This window comes from Electrona antarctica, assembly GCF_951216825.1.
Source record: "Electrona antarctica genome assembly, chromosome: 9".
NCBI classification, from domain to species: Eukaryota; Metazoa; Chordata; class Actinopteri; order Myctophiformes; family Myctophidae; genus Electrona; species Electrona antarctica.
Window position 1 is genome coordinate 16944535 of NC_136790.1, and position 17354 is coordinate 16961888.

The 17354-nt window shown below is 42.5% G+C and overlaps 1 protein-coding gene across 1 annotated transcript; it reads right to left on the bottom strand.

Moving 5' to 3' along the window:
• Window positions 1-308: 308 nt before the first annotated feature.
• ubap1 (ubiquitin associated protein 1) lies at window positions 309-12928 on the bottom strand. Its single transcript, XM_079509605.1, has 7 exons — window positions 12724-12928; window positions 9019-9067; window positions 8720-8844; window positions 7066-7881; window positions 6061-6213; window positions 4078-4179; window positions 309-3597 (listed from the first exon to the last, which is right to left on the bottom strand). Exons 2-7 carry the CDS (start codon window positions 9056-9058, stop codon window positions 3457-3459), a joined length of 1377 nt encoding a protein of 458 aa, XP_079365731.1. The 5' UTR covers window positions 9059-9067; window positions 12724-12928; the 3' UTR covers window positions 309-3456.
• Between the last annotated feature and the right edge of the window lie 4426 nt (window positions 12929-17354).

Below are 17354 nucleotides of genomic sequence, written 5' to 3' on the forward strand. Positions count from 1 at the left end.
TCAGTTCAATGTGTCTGGCTGTAGCTGCCACTGACAATGCCTGGTGGTAGAACTATGGTCCCTCTGCATTGTTCTCAACATTTATACAACTAAAGCAATACCCATTACTGTAGAGGTGGGAAGAGTGTGTGAGGGTATGCCAAATTATTTTACAGGCCACAGAGAATGATGAATCCATATACGGCATTTTCAGCAACTTAAAATTTGAATATCAGTTGACCGATTGTTGATGCTGTTCAAGGCGAAACATCCACCCTCAAAAACAAAAGACAAACCATTAGCACTGGCAAAATGATACGCCACACCACTGAAAAAGATGTGTATTTAATCATGTGGAGGCTCCAAATGATTCACAACAAGGAAACTGAACATTTTAAGTCACATTTCAGGAGCATGTGGGAACAACAGTCACTCCCCTTGTAACATACCATTAAGACAGCTAAAGGTTCCTTTCATTAGATGCCCAAGTCTCAGAGTATGGACATGTTAGACAGAGGATCGGAGATACAGTACACCACAAAACCCTGAGTGTAAACACTCAGGATTTTATGGTTTTGTACAACTTGTGGATTACATGGAAAAATGGATAGAAGGCATTCCAATTAAATCACTAATCTGCGTTTCTCAGATGTGTTTCATGTTGATTCTATTTCATCTTCAGGTGTCCAAGGGGAAGCAGCAAGGAGCAGCAATGTTGTGTGCAGTCACAGTTGCTGTATGAACAATTTCAAATGTATGGAATTGAGGCGCATCCTATTCAATCTTTAACTCATCCCTTTTAGACCATTAGTCAGATTACAAGCCTAATGGTAAAACAGCATCTGGTTCACAAATAACAAAATTTGGAATGCAAGCACAGGTCTTGTAAATACTGGACAGAAGTTAAACAAAAAAAAAAGATGGATTCATGTTGAATGATACAATTATGTTGATGTTTCTGACTCAAACACAGTGGGATCAGTGCTTGCTTCTGAACATTAAATTGTATGGTGCCATGAATGTTCTGCACTACCTCAAACAAAAAGACTTATTAGTTGAGTCTGCTGCTTTGCAAAGCTATTGTAGAGCCTTGTCTGTTTGTCATCAGGTGCTGAAAAAAAACCCTGACTCAACTATGCATTACCTTTCACCAGGGAGACAGATGGCCATTCATTTGCAAATGCCTTAGCACAGTCATGATTCTAAAACATTTTCATGTCAAGGACCCCAAATGTATAGTATGTATTTGACCACAGACTCCCATTTGAAAATATTTTGTGCCAAGAGTGCCTAAGATTAGTCAAAAAGCCAAAAAGGAAAAACATGTTTAAAGTGTTACGATGTCGTAGGAATCCACGGTTATGTGAGCGATTGGATCACACCATTATGATATATATATATATATATATGCCTCCGTCGCTGCGGAGGGATATATCATGGAGTCATCCAATATGGCACTACATAGCTACAAGTCTCTGGTGGGAGTGGTACACCAACAATCAAAATGTGATCTGCGAATAGTGCTCGATAAACATTATGATCATTCATCCCATGTTCTCATCCAACTGGCTGCTTGAATGTAGAATTTCTGGTTTTGGACATTTGAACAAGGTACTGCATGATTTTCAAACAAAATGCCTGTTCTCTTAAGTCACGTTTACCCCTGCGCTGAATTAACTGTAAAGCCTTGAACTAGTACCGTCTGACACAATCCTTGTTGATAGTATACCACACTGAGATAAAAGACTGTGGGATTTAATCTATCCTTCATTTGCCATTTTCACAGAATTAGCAATTACATCATTATATATCGTCGCTGTCCGGCAGAAACCAGCCAACTCCATTATTCAGGTTTTTGATTTTTCTTTTCATACATACATTAGTGCTATTGAACACCCTTTTTTACGTCTGTGTGTTGGTTAAAAAGAAATACTGAAACCAATGAAAAGTATTAAAAAGTGCCTCGGCCAAAACCTCCCAACTCCACTTGAGCTGGATGTTTTATCATTTTCCTGAAATTTGGAGTTAGGTGGTTTCTGCCCGACAGCAGACAGATATACGTTTTGGGTTCTTGTGAATGTTATATGATCCATTATTTAATGCAGACTGTTGGACAAAAGGGACCACATGGTCATATAAGCCCCAACTAAGAATATTTGACAAATCAACCAACAAAAGTTAATATTGTTAAATTAGTTTGTGTTGTATGAAGTCTAATATCTTATACAGTAAAAGGGAATAAATGACAGCAGTATGGGAAATCAATGTATTTTTTCACATTTCCAGCAAGGCCTGAAAACCATATCTTACCTCCCAACATTTACTGTCACTCATGTTATGTAATGTCTCTATTGCACTGTAGGGTCGTCACAAAACAACTGCCAATCCCCCCCCCCCCCTCCCCTCCCCACACACACACACACTCTCACACGCTTGTTTACAATTTAAAAACCCATGACAATCAAAACCACTAATTCTGTCATTTTGCTTATCATACAGGTTTGTACTTTAATCAAGCACTCCAATTTTAAATGAAAATGTTAGCGTGGTATTTTAAATAAACTATAAAACTTAGCTCGACTGTGCAGTACTTGATCCAGTGAAGTGTTTGTATGTGTTGGGACATATTTCCAGTGAAGGTTTAAGATCCTACCGGGGCAGCAGTAACATATAGGCTACAAGTTCACAATTATAATGATTTTATGGATCGATTAATGCAGTTCCTCAAACCGAAAGCAAAAGGAAAAGAATCTCTAAAGTGACATGAAAAAAAGGGCCCCCTCGGTACAGACAGGCAAAGTGAATGAAAGCAGTGAGTCAGGGAGAGAGGACTAGAAATAGCTGGTCGCCACGACAGAGAGGGCACTTCTTGGGAGTTGGTTCTCTGTCTGTTGATGGTGCCCTTTTTGAGATTTGTGTAGTCTGGTATTAGCCCATCCATTCTTAAGGGAACCATCCATCCCCGGGGGTTCCCCCTGTCCTGTTCAACATTTATTTTGCGGATCTGCGCTGAGCAGTGGAAGATGGCAGCTTTTAGTTGGCTTGGGAGTGTCAGTGTTCAAACTGTTCCCCATTATGGGCCTGCCTGGCTCCAAGATCCTCACACATCAGCCCTGCAGCCCATTGACTCCTTAATGGAGTTCGCCGATAAGCACATGCTCTAAAATGTCACAGTCTGAGTCCCTTTTTCCACGAGTCCTTGAATCCATCCTTGAATCTCCTGCGTACCAAATCTAGAACTGAATCCCAGTACTTCTTGTACAAAAAAATTAATACCACAAGTACTGTTCATTTTGACGCCCTCCACTGAAGGCACACGGTCCTTCAGAAGTGCAGATATATATTTTGTTTAAGCACAGAGGGAGGGGGGGGGGGGGGGGGGAAATGGGTCTCTTAGTTCCTCTGGCAGGACAAAGTGTGATAGGGTGGGCAGAAGGAGGGGGCTGGACTCAGCTGGCTGGACTCAGCTGGCTGGACTCAGCTGGCTGCAGCGCGGGCCATCAGGTCCTCCAGAGCCTTGTCCTGGTCATTGTTGTGGACCAGCAGCACTTCCTTAATGGCTTCTCGCTCAAAGCCCATTTCACCGAACCTCGACATAAGCTCAAGGAACTCCAAGGCCTGGAGAGAAAGAAAAAAAAAACCTCCTAAATAAGTAAGAGTTGTCATACACCCGTTCAAATGACTTCTACTGGTGCACAAAAATACCAGATAATCCAACTTGTGAAATGTCTATATATAATCTTTTTTATTTTTTTATCCCACGAGAACATGCACACTCCACACAGAAAGGCCATTTCTCCAACCCCGCCTCGAGTACGGGCACTGATGACGCGGAGGAGGGAACACGCCCCCAGCATCCCCAGTGGGAATCAAACCCAGGACATTCTAGCTGTGAGGCGACAGCACTACCGACTGTGCCACCGTGCCACTCTATATAAAATTTAATTTGAAAGTCGTGTGGTCTAGGTACAGTATGACGAAAACAGGAGCAACCCAGGCTTTTTCAAACGAATGCAGACACATGATTTCAGTTTTAAGTTTGTGTATATCTTTTTAAATTTTTACTTTCTTTTTCAGCCAAAGATCAAGTGGACAAACCTTTTCCTCTGAGCACTGGTACCTCTCCAGACACTCCTCAACGGCGCTGGAATCAAAGCCCCGCTCACACAGACGGCTGTGGACAAACAGATAGTCCAGCACCTGGGACACAACATGCATGCAGGTTAAACCACGTGACACAGCAGAAATCGTCTCACACACATGTCGTTATGTAATATTAAAATCATTATCTGTGTGAGATAGTCTTTTAGTGGTAAGGGGTTTTATGGTGTGGCTCTAAGGTTCTAGACAGACTTCTAGAACCTTAGAGCCACACCATAAAACCCCTTACCACTAAAAGACTATCTCACACAGATAAAATAATAATTTAAGAGTATAAGAGGGCATGTCCATTTGTTTGTCTGTGTGTGAGTCTGTCTGCCTGTCCAATGTGTCCGTCTGGAGGTAATCTCACACACCACTGGACCAATACGCTCTAAATGTATTGCGCACCCTCCCAGCACAGCAGACCAAATTAGTACATCGACACATTTCAAGAAAATATGTTTTTATAGTTTGGGAAATATTTAATGATACATTTGTATCATACACGACGTACATCAGAGACACATCCTAGTGGAGATACAGTAAGTGGCAATGTGGCACACACACTGATACACATTAGACCCAGTATTCATTTATGAGATAATTCATAACTCATTTATAAGCTGATAACATGTACATAACATGTACAGAACATTTGCATGTCAATATTCAAAGTTACTGTGTCATTGTTGCGAATGGCATAGGTCATAAATTGCCTTTGCCTGAAGTCTTGTGATCTAGCTGGATACTTTAAGGTCATAATTTAAATCCAGCATTCATTCATGTATTTGACATGAACCTGTCCCCACCCGAGCATGTCTGTCTCTGCTAGTTTGCCATCAGAATAAATGGTTTTCTTTATCTACAAAGTCCTATATGAACTTATCTGTAACCCTGACATGGTAAAAGAAGTTACCATATGGTCTTAGTAGCAGTGGTGTCATGGTGTTTTTTTTTTACTGGTACCACAGTGTTTTAATGAAACACGCACACGCTTGCATGTGCGCATCGCAGAATGCACACAGAACAGCTGATATAGCCTACGCCTATTGTTAAATAGTGTGTGAGAGTTTTAAGACACAAACACAAAAGTAGACTTAAAATAGTCAGAGAAACATCTTTACTGCAAACTAGCAAAACTAAAAAGTTTGCTTTGGACGAATTAATCTGTTCTTCGATGGAGGAGGCGGCATTCCTCTTGTGTGCAGAACACCACACAGCAGCAGTAGCCTAATGGAGCCATAGCCTACTGCTGTAAGTGTGCATGTTTACCGTATAGGCTATGTGCGCTCAGGTATAAACAGTTAAAGCTGTCCTGCTGTTATGCAAAGTAGTAGCCATTTGATTTGGCACGGTACTTGACACGGCGTAAACCTAGACCACTGGGTACTTGGTGTGTCTTGGAGAGTCTGGTGACACGAGGTTGATTAGATTCTCTTGAATCTAGGGGGACACGTTCTAGTGTGCACGGCTGCACGCACATGCTCCGTTCCGTTCCTGCGCGTGCACGTCCAAAGATTACTGGTACCACGGCGTGGTATTGCGTTCTACGAGCATGACACCACTGCTTAGTAGTACAGTTAAGACTTTGGTCAATTCACATACTCAGTCAACAGTTAAAACTGCAGTGCATGCAGTACATTTATTCAATTGGACTGGGAATAAGATACGATATTACTTTTTTTTAGTTTTCACTGCAGCAGCCCCATATGCAACATATAATACAGTTGACATGACACTTTTTGTGTGTGTGTGTGTGTGTGTGTGTGTGTGTGTGTGTGTGTGTGTGTGTGTGTGTGTGTGTGTGTGTGTGATTTTGTTGTGCCCTATACGCAGAATGGATTATTTAAATACCACACATATGACAGCTTAATTATTAGCAACAACATTGTTAGCACTCAAGATTTCGGTGCCGTGTGGAGTGAGAGGCCGTCCCACCTGCTCCACATTCTGCCCTCGTCTCTGCATGGCCCGAAGGACTCCCTCATAAGAATAGCCCATGGCCACAATGGTTTCCACACACTGGCGCTCGCTGGGTGTCATGCTGAGCAAAGCATCGCCACATGGAAGACCAGCAGGGCCTGGGTTGGTCTGTGGTTGTAAAAGAATCATCCATGAGTAAAAAGAAAGCAAGCCGACTATGATTTATACACAGCTGATTTATACACTGTAATCAAAGACTAACCACTTAAATCCTAAATACTTGGTAATTTATTTTTTTTTAAATTAAAGAATAAAAGATAGCAGCTCACACTGTGCCACAAGCTTATAGATCTGCTATTTCAGCATTAAAAGAGAGCGAATAAAAGAAATAAAAAATGTCATTTTGCCCAAAATAGGGACTTCAGGGTTAATGTGGTTATAACTTGCTTTATTTGATTGGTCATCACTGAATTGAGTGAATTCATCTGTCCGTTAGTTTTGAATAATGACAGCTGAACTCAAGACTCAGAGCACCTGGCACAATAAATCTGCACGGCTGGATTTTTTTTGTTGCCGTATCCAACATTGCCGGCATGTAAACAAAACCACAATGTCTTTTCCAAATAAACAGTACACCATTTGAAAACATTTGAAGCGAGAAATAGACAATGCAGATTCTATTTAATCAACACTTCCCCTTGTTTTCCGAGTTGACCGCGTTGTACTACTGGACGCGTTGCACCTGGCATAATGACAACTGTCATTAACGTAATCAATGAAATCCTTTTAACTTAAATCGTTTTGTTGTTACTTTTTGGTCAATTTGATTGTATTAATTAAAGTAGCCGTGTAACAAGTTTGATAATCAATGGAGAGCAGGTCATGATTGAGTAATAAAAACCTTCAGGGTGTCTAATCACCCTGTCGGGATTTAGCTACCAATAATGACCTGCTCCCCATTGAATTGTCTCTTGTATAAAATCCCATCTGTGAGACATGTGGTACAGGCTCATTGTTCACCTGCTTTTGTGCTCCATTGTTGATGTGGCTATGAATCTCCGGGGCAACAATGACCTGGGTCTTGGGCAGGGCTGGTGGGCTGTTCGGTAGGTTTCGTCGATGGGAAGGGACAGGAACTTGTAGTGGGCTGTACCCTAAAGGGGCAGGGTCACAGTCGCCGGGATCCGAAAGCTTTGGAAAGGTCAGAGAGCGGATATTGCAAGGCCGATCGTCTGACTCCAGCCCCGCTCTGTCCATGTCCAGCAAGGCAACAAGCCCATTGGATTTGTGGGTGAAGCCTGTTTTGGCTGGGAGGCTGGTGTTGGTGCTGCTGGGAGGAGAGGGGCTGTCACCACGTGACGTTGGCCCAAGCTGGGTGGCTTCAGGTGGGGACGCAGCAGGAGGAGGAGGAGGCTGGGGTGGCAGCTGTGGTTGACTTTGGAGGATGCTGCGGAGCTCCTCCCTGTCGTCTAGAGTCTTGAGCTCCAGCTTGTCGAACGGGTCCTCCTCCCGCTCAAAGTCGGCCAGGTTGAGGCTGTGCAACTGGGGAGTGCTGGGTTGCGCGTTCCTGGGGCCAAGGCTTGGGGCGGGCAGGGGAGTGAGAATGGCATTATGGCTGAGTCCTGCGAGAACGGGGTTCATCGCTGGGGGTGGGGGGTCATGGTCCTCTGCAGCAGGCTGTGGTCTATTTCCGCTTTCCGTGTCCTGGGCCAGACACTCCCTGTTGTCTGACTCCTGTCTGGCCTGTCTGGCCTCTTCTGCTCTGGCCTCTGCTGCCCTGGCGTGTGCCAGCTCCATGCCCCAGCGCACACTTCGCCTCTCCAGAGAGAAGTCATACTGTAGAGTGGATAAATCATTACACAAAATAACCCAGATATACGTGTCAATCATTTTTATCTACGGCCATGCCAGGCCAAAGTATAATTTATTTCATACACTGGCAGAATACACTTTGTTTGCGTTTCTTTGTGGGCTTTGTGTAACCGTGTATTTTTCAGACATTTTAATTTGATATTTGATAAATGAAATACAGATAACAGTCCGTTTTAGATAGTGTGAAATGATGAGAAGGTATAGGTATTATAAAACCAGATTTCTGTTGGTGTGGTTGTAAACAGAATTAAGAATTTGCAAAGCAAAGTGGTACTGAATACTGAATTCTCGTTGTTCAGAGGCCGATCTCCAGGCGACGAGGGGCCGAGGTGCTGCGCCGCTCGTGCCTGAGAGGTCTCTCACACAGACACCTGATCGTGTATTTGGAGTTACATCATGGCACGGTAACAACCCCAACCATTACCAAAGTTGAGTTGCGCTTTAAGCTAATTTCTATGACTTGAAAAACTATCAATAGTATGTAAAATAATCAAAAGTCAAGAACCACTTAAGCCCTATTGTTTTACTTTGTCAAACGATGAATAGCTTTGTTAGCTATTGTTTAGAAAATGTGTGAAAAATGTGTGATACCAGGTTGAAACTGTTGACTGGTAAGTGCATCAGTAATTTGGGGTGTAGTTCATGTCAAGCAGTTAATCAAACATTCCAAACTTTAGACAGGTGCACCTGCACCTGGCATCCCATGACATGACAGTATGTGATGCTGCAGTATCATCCTATCATCCTGATCCTGCATTTCAGCAGACATCGACTACCACCATACTCCAGTCCAGAGACTAACCTGCATGCCAGCAAGCAGAGAGTCACAGTCTGGTAAGCAGAAGCCAACAGGCAATCCCACTTTGGCTGGGCAGCGGAATTTGTCATTGATCTTAAAGGGAACTTCATCAAGGTAGCTGATGGGTCCTGTGAGGTAAAATACATGTCAATGGTAAGGTTGGGCGGGTGGGGGGCAAGAACGTTGTAGTTGTATTGTTTCAACAAATGTTAGAAGAATGTAAGTTATCAAGTCATACCAGTGTTAGCAGATATGTGTAAGTTGGCATAAATCAGAGAGGGAAGTAAAAGGCAGGCACTCACCATTGTTGTGGGTATCTGATCCAGACTTCCTCGCAGCCATTTAGAGACGCTGAAACGATTATAGACACACAGTCACACAGTGGTAGACTAGACGTACAACAAGAAAAACACCAACAGTTATTTTTCCCAAATGTCACGTATTGAAAGGAAACAATGAACAAAAGAAAGGTTTTTGACATCACACTGCTGAATTTTCACTTCTTAAAATGTGTCTCTCATTTAGGAATTCTAAATATATTGGCCAGTATTTAGACAGGCAAAATAAATGTATCAAATAAATCTTCCTGGCTGCCACCCATTCAACATGAAGTTTTAACAGAGAGAGAGGGCTCTACATTCTGACAAGGGCTGTGTCAGAATTAATCTACCAATGCCATATTACTTAAAACTCCCCCAATGAAAACAACATGAGGTTCAACAAGTCAATGTCACAGGGCAAGATTAAGAACTTTGGAAGATTTGGTGACATGGCATCTTGTGACATTTGAGGTCCAAAACAGATCCATAACAGTGGAAGCATTCTCTGTGGTCAACAATCTGAACTGATCTGGCTTAAAGGTACATTCAGTGATTTCACTTAATTCAACTATCACTTATTTTTTCTTATTTTTTGGATAATCCTCCCTACTATAAAGTGTGCTGACCATATAAGGAGTTCCTCCCTGTCCCCAGTGAGCCCCTGGGGTCAAAAAACCCTAGTTTCGGTTTGGGCTTTGGGTGGCAAAGCTTTCATCCAATCAGGATGAGAGGTGCCTTCCTCCAATCATGATCGAGTGTGGCTGGCATTGGTGCGCGTGCTGTTGGTCTGTTGTACTTCCCCCACTGTAGAGCGTGTGCATGTGCACATCTTGTTACCGGGTGGACCGGGTTTTTTTCCAAATCACTTAAATTGTCACAGAGTCATGTAGATTATGGAAAAGGAACATTGCAAACGTGCCTTTTCTTTTTACTTCTTCTTCATGCCATTATCTCTTTGGTTATTAACACCACACCAGTTTGACGCAACTAAGGTGTAATAATATGGTTATTATTTCATGATCATCACATCACACCATGTCCCATTATTACTGGGCATTACAATACAGAGTCACCACTGTTCCTAAATGGTCCGCATTTCATTTTACAGGGGCCAACACAACCATTGGGTCAGAGTTAGCTACAGCTACAGCATATATTTACCATATTTATCTCAACTCTTTCAGCCACACATCCCAGCCTGAGCCATGTGGTTCAGCTGACCAGTCGCTGCTGGTTGTGTCCGGAACTAAATACAAGACCAGAGGTGACCAAGCCTCTGTGGTGGCCAGCCCCAGAATATGGAACACCCTGCCCCTTCACATTTCAGTCCTTGGGAGGTTTTTAAATCTTTACTAAAGACTAATTTCTTTCTCCCTGGCATTTAATGCTCCGTTCTGTACACTCTTGATATCCTGCTCTATAGTTTGATATGCTGTTTTTATATTCCTGTTATGTTGTGTTATATTTGTTGATACTTTTCTCCTGTTCTTGTTTTTTTGCTTTTTGATTTGTTCTCAGGCAGCACTTTGGTACAACCTTGGGCCGTTGCGCTACAGTATATAAATAAAGTTTTGAGTTGCGTTGAGCTCATTTACATCTGTGGAAAATAAGATATTCATGCCAAGTAACACATCGTAGTATTACTACAGAGTACAAACTAGTAGTAAAAGTAAGTAGCCTTGCCGAGCCATGAAGCCCATAGGACAGGAGCCTATCTCCTGTTTCTGTAGCGTGAGGCAGCTTGATGTACAAGTACACCCCCTGGACATGACGCTAGTATGTCGCAGGGACTTACCCCCAATCCAACCCTTGATGCTGAGTGTCAAGCAGGGAGGCATTGGGTCCCATTTTTAGAGTCTTTGGTATGACCCGGCCGGGGATTGAACCCCGACCTCCCAGTCTCAGGGCGGACACTCTAACACAAGGCCACTGAGCTGGTAGAGTACAGACTACAGAGTATAAATTAGGCTTTCAATAAATGGTCTGCATTTCTGTAGCGCCTTGAACCAAAGCCTGTTTATGTTGCCAGTAAGTTAGTATGTAGTTCTGTGTACAATCTGAAAACAACTGCCACTGTGGCTCATTTGTCTCACACAATATTCAAATCAACAGCAGGGCCATAGCTACTGTATACTCAGCAAACACACAGACACAGACCCACAGTATACTGAGGATGAGGGATGTTTGTGTAATGCAACTTAGTGATTTTAATAGAAATGTGCAACCATTTCCAGCATCACTCACAGAGAAACCACTTTCCACAGAGAATCATACATGTCTCTCTCTCTGCATCAAGTTGTGATACTATTCCATCATGAAATGAAGGGCTGTCCACTCCACACCAAGATAGTGACCATGATGCGAGTATCCACTGATGATAAACGCCAAATGTTCAGTAAACAAACATGTTGAACTTGAGTAATGTGTTGAATATGTGACACATTGTACATTTGGGTGGATTTTGATTGGCTATCAGTGTTTATGTCATTCATAAAAACACTCTTTAAGCAATCTACAGTATCCCATCAACCCAACAATATGGTTCATTATCGTTAATGGTCGTGGTTCGGACTATGTTAACATGCACTTCAGTTGGAAATATTTTTTAAAGAATATATTTAATAGTTCACCATTATTATAGTTACCATTTTTTGTTATGTGGACTGTGTGAAATAGTGCATTGTGTAACCCATCATATATTGTATTGTATGTAGTACATGCTCATAACCAAAGCAACCAAAGCAACTACTATAAGGCTAACAACTTAAGCTCAAATTTTAACTAGCAATTTAACAATGGCCTGTTAAGATTCTTAAGAATGACTGAGATGATGAAGTGAGTGAATGTGATAACACTGAGGATGATTGAGAAGATTAAGTAAATGTAATAGTCAAGACGCCACACTAATTTCCATTGTGTCAAACTGGTTCAAACTGGTAATTTATTTTAAACACGGTGTTTGGAGGACCCTAATGTAAACAAGTCTTAGTGCTTTTTTCCTGTTTTATCGTCTTAGCAGATTTTGTATTGACTAATTGACCTGTACTTTCCTTTAACTGCGCCCATTCTGCAAACTGTTAATACAATGTTCAATCAATCAATTGGAATTGTGTCTTATAATAACTTAATAAGTCTACTGGCTAATGAAAGTGCTTACGTAAGCCACAGTCATACACAGCTCTGCTGCTGTGAGTCACTCACAGCAACAACAAATAATGCAGATCCATAACTCTTCAGACAGTCACAGTCCACACACACACACACACACACACACCAGTATCATAATTAATACTGACTATATAATAAAATTTCACGATCACGCACGCACACGGATCATCGCACAGGAAGAATGTGTGCAAAGTCAATAAGCAACTAGCTAAAAACAGCAGTATGATAAGCTAGCATGGTACAACTAGCTTGCATATGAACATGAATATGAAGCGATTCGATGGCGAAAAGAGCACTGCCACTTCTACAAGATCTAGCTTGTGGAATAGAGATCTATCTAGGCTTGAATATTAATGACGTTGTTTTAAAACAACTGCTCTGTTTGGCAAGCCGACACACCGACCGCGGTACCAACGAACGGATCATGGATGGGGCAGCTTTTTTAGCTGTCTGTGCCACCGCCCCTGTTTAAAATCAAACTGAGTGGACGTCTGGTGATATTGAGAGCCTCTCTTTTACCTGAACCTGCCCCCGTCCTTATCCCGCAGAAATTCGGTTGACGACGTCTCGTCCGGATGACACCCTCGCTAAAACGACCGCCGTCGTAGTTCCAAATGTGTTTTTATTTGTGTCGAAATCTCTTTCCTGCTTCATCGTGGGACGCCATCTTGTTAGAGCCAAAAAAAAAACTCCTCCTTTCCCAGTTCCTGTCTGACGTCACCTTCTCGTTTGAATGACGCCTACTGTTGGCGAATATAGTGTCCGTAGGAGACGATTTCCTAGCTCGTTTATGAAGTCGTCTCCTACGGTTTTGGGATCCGGTCTGGGGCGGATCAGGAAACTGGTTGCGTGCGTGCATGTTTATTGTTGCATGTAATTTGAGTGTGCGTGTGTGTGTGTGTGTGTGTGTGTGTGTGTGTGTGTGTGTGTGTGTGTGTGTGTGTGTGTGTGTGTGTGTGTGTGTGTGTGTGTGTGTGTGTGTGTGTGTGTGTGTGTGTGGAAATGACCCGATACAGGACTAGTTTTGAGGGAAAATCTTATATATATACTCTATGGGGAAAATGCTACTATTTGTACCAAAATGACTGCAAATAATTGGTGCTATTGCTGTGTTTCAAAAAGCTTTAAATACCCTCTAACCTATATATAATACTAGAATTTCGCCGCCCTTCGGGCGGCTCATCCTAGTTCCGTTGCAGCGCAATGGGAAGAAGGAAATTGCGAGATTTGACAGACTCCACTTCATGTTTCAGCTGTGTTTGTAAACCCAGTATTGTGCCCTTCACATGTATTAACGGATGGGTATTATTATTATTTGTTGTTTTTTATTTTCACATCAAAGCAAATGAAATGAAATTAAAATAAGCACACATGAAACTGCTTTTTACTGTTTTTGTTTACTTACAATAAGTTACTGTTTTTGGAAACCAAAAGATGTTGAGAATGGAGCAGAACATACTGTAGTATATTTTTGTGGGGACCTTGACTGCATTATAGTAGGCCTACAATCTTTTGGATTGCAGTGACCCCACATTGTTTCTTCGGGAACAATATTTGTAGTTACAATGAGGGCTACATGAGCCGAAGGGAGAGAAACACGTCGCCTCTCTCCAGTCCGTGCGTATGGTGCTGCTGGTGGCTGAATAACAACGGATCGCATCGCTGACTGACATAAACGCACAGTTACAATTCAGAGGCACTTCAATAAGAAAACTCAACTAATAACGCTTGTGTGTGTTAATCTGCCCGATGCTGACGTTAGTATATAATGTTTAGATTGTTTTCCTCTTGTACATGCATTTGTGGGCACAGTGGCAGGGGGTGAAAAGCCGATTTGTCCCATGGTGTGCACTGCGCAACTGTGCAGTGTAAAACATGCTGAAATCAAACCACACACACACACACACACACACACACACAGTCACTCAGTCACAAATCCTCCACAGTGTGATTACGTGTCTGCAGTGACACTGATGCAAGGTTACAATGAGTCCGTGGTGTGGTGAGACTGGGAAAGGAATAATGCGCGGAAGAGCTTGGCATCCGACTGCGCGCGTTGTGTCGATGAGATGGGCGCGTTGGGAAATACCGCACCGAAGCACACTCGCCTATTAGTTTGCATTGCATTTGCACAGTGCGCTCAGTGCGATATTTCCGAACGTGGCCGTTGTGTGTGTGTGGGTGTGTGTGTGTGGCTGGCTGGCCTGTGTTTTGCTGCGTGGGGATCGCCATGTGAGGGGGCTAGGCAATAAGGGCCCGGTGTTGCATGTGGAGAATTGTGTAGGTTAGTGTGTGTGGTGTAGCCGAACGGGGTGGTGAGAACATGAGGGGGATGTAGCACAGCAATCGGTGACCCCTACATTAAGCTGTGTTGCTCCCAGCATGCAGTGCAAATGCGTGTTGTAGCAACCGTAGCCAATGGGAAAACAGGATGCAGTGTTGCCAGGTCCGCGAATTGTAAGCGAGTTGTAAGTAGCGTGTTGAATGGCATTTTGTCTGGGCTTGTTTTCATAGACCTGGCAACAAATTAGGCGGGGGTGTCGGTGCTTGTGGCGTGTTTGTGTTTATTATTGATAGTGATATTGTTTGTGAGTCTGGACGGGAGGCGGCTTTAGTGGCAGTGCAATGACAATTTTTACGCGGGTGATGTTGAGTGTGGGCGTGCTGCGCGACATGAGGAGATAGCCATGGATCGACGCGGAGGGTAAGTCTGTGACGTGTTAGTGTGTTTAGTGGGTTGTTGCAGTGTGTGTTGCAGTGTGTCAGTGACGTAGTAGCTGGTGCCTTTTGTTCCTGGGTGCGAACAGCGTTTTGGGCACACCTTTTCAATTGTATAATAGATATAGATGATGCAATGTGACATAGCTCTGTTTACTCAATACCACCTCCAATTTATACTTCCCCCATTTTCAACTGTTTTATTATAGTTTGACACTTGCTTTGGCAATGTGAACATATGTTTATGTTATGTGTTCGACAATATTTTATTGTTGTGTCTTTTAGACATTAACATGGTATGCCATGAATAGAATGCCGGATGGATGTCTTTTCTGAAGTCACCAAACAAATGTATTCCTTGTTAAGCACGGAAGTACGGAGATAAGACTAATATGTTTATTGCTCAGGTGATATTTTACATGTCCCAGGCCAGAATCCACTGCCCCTTAGTTCTGTTGCCATTGGTGAAGTAGGTTAAGTGATTATTCGGCCTGGATGAAAGTCTGGTTTGGGGACCCAACGCAGCTCCTCCAAGGAAAACAAACAAATGAACGGAGCTGAACGTGAATCCCTTTTTACCTCCATTATGATGAATTCCTGTTCTGTTCTTTGTCTATATAGAAGTGTCTATTTGTACGTCTCTAAATGTTTTTGATGAATTGAACATGGTGGACCCTATTGGAAACAAGTGTAATGCTTAATTGGGTCGTCCACTCACAGTTAACAGCCTTTGTATTGAGTTTGTGCTTGAAATGTACTGTAATTCTGCAAACTGTTAATAAATATTTCAATCAATCAAAAAATGGTGAAGCGAGGTTAAGGCCTGGTCCACAGAATATAAATATATAAATAATATCACCTAATTTTTAAATAACTGTAGCTGTCATCTCTATGCAGATGACACAGTCATTTATTGTACTTCAGACTCTATACAAGTCGCAATGGAAGACCTACAACTTTCTTTTAACGTCCTCCAGGGTGCTCTTATTGGTCTCAGATTGATGTTGAACATCAGCAAAACAAAATTCATGTTGTTCTCCAGAGCCAAAAATATCTCCTATAATGACATTTGCATATCTTGTCTTGTCTATCTCTATGAATGGAGTTGATATCGAAAGAGTCACAGAGTATAAATATCTTGGTATTTGGATTGATGAGAGACTTACTTTTAAACATGGCTGATCTGAGTGCGCGGGAGGGTTTGTAGGGTTCAATCATACTTGCAAGATATGGGGGAGCCATACCTCTGGTTGCTTTGAATGCCAGCATCAGGGTTTCGCACAGAATACAAAACCCTGATGCTGGCATTCAAAGCAACCAGAGGTATGGCTCCCCCATATCTTGCAAGTATGATTGAACCCTACAAACCCTCCCGCGCACTCAGATCAGCCAATGCAGGGAAGCTGGAAGTACCCTCACTAAAAACGCCGGGACAACGCTCCACACGTCCCAAACTCTTCTCCCTTCTGGCTCCAAAACTGTGGAATGCACTCCCCGTTGCAGTCAGAACTGCAGCATCACTCCCAATCTTCCGCCGTAGTCTGAAAACCTGCACCTTTTCAGACTCCACCATGGCCCATAGCACTCACCCTACCCCCTTAGACAGCACTTTTTAGACTTAGATAGCATTTGATACAGACTTATAGCATGTTATGTAGACAGCACAATAATTGCATTGTATGTAGTCATAGCACTTCATAGTATATATGTACAGCATAGTATAGTATATATGTATAGTTTATATGTACAGTGTCATTATATAGATATGTTCTAGCTACGTTCTTAGCTTACGCATGTTTCTTGATAAATGCTTTTTATATATGTGATGTATTCCCATGCTTTTGTTCTTGATAAATGTAAATCGCTCTGGATTAAGAGCGTCTGCTAAATGCCTAAATTGTAAATTGTAAACACCATGTAGAGGTCCTTGCTGGTAAATTGTGACAGAAAATTGGCTTTTTGTATAGAAATAAAGACAGTTTTCCTGTCATTAGCAGAAAGAGGGTAGTTGAGGCAGTGTTCCTGTCTGTCTTGGATTATGGGGACATAATCTATAGACATGCAGCAGCATCCACTCTTAAATCCCTAGACTCTGTTTATCACTCATCGATTCGATTTACTACAGGTGATAGGCAGCTATGGTACTCACCATTGTATCTTATATAACAAGTTTGGATGGCCCTCCCTGACAGTCAAGAGACGAGAACTGCATTGGCACCTGTTCTTGTATAAAGCTATGCTTGGAGATTGTCCTAAATACATCTCATCTTTCCTGAAATGGGACTCTGAACTCTACCACACCCGGTCAAGTAATTTCCCCAAATTCAAGGTACCAAAAGTTAACTCTGAACTAAACTGCCTTTAGCTTCTGTGGCCCTAATACATGATGGAACGACCTACAAAGACATTAAAATTGACCACATTGGTTTTAA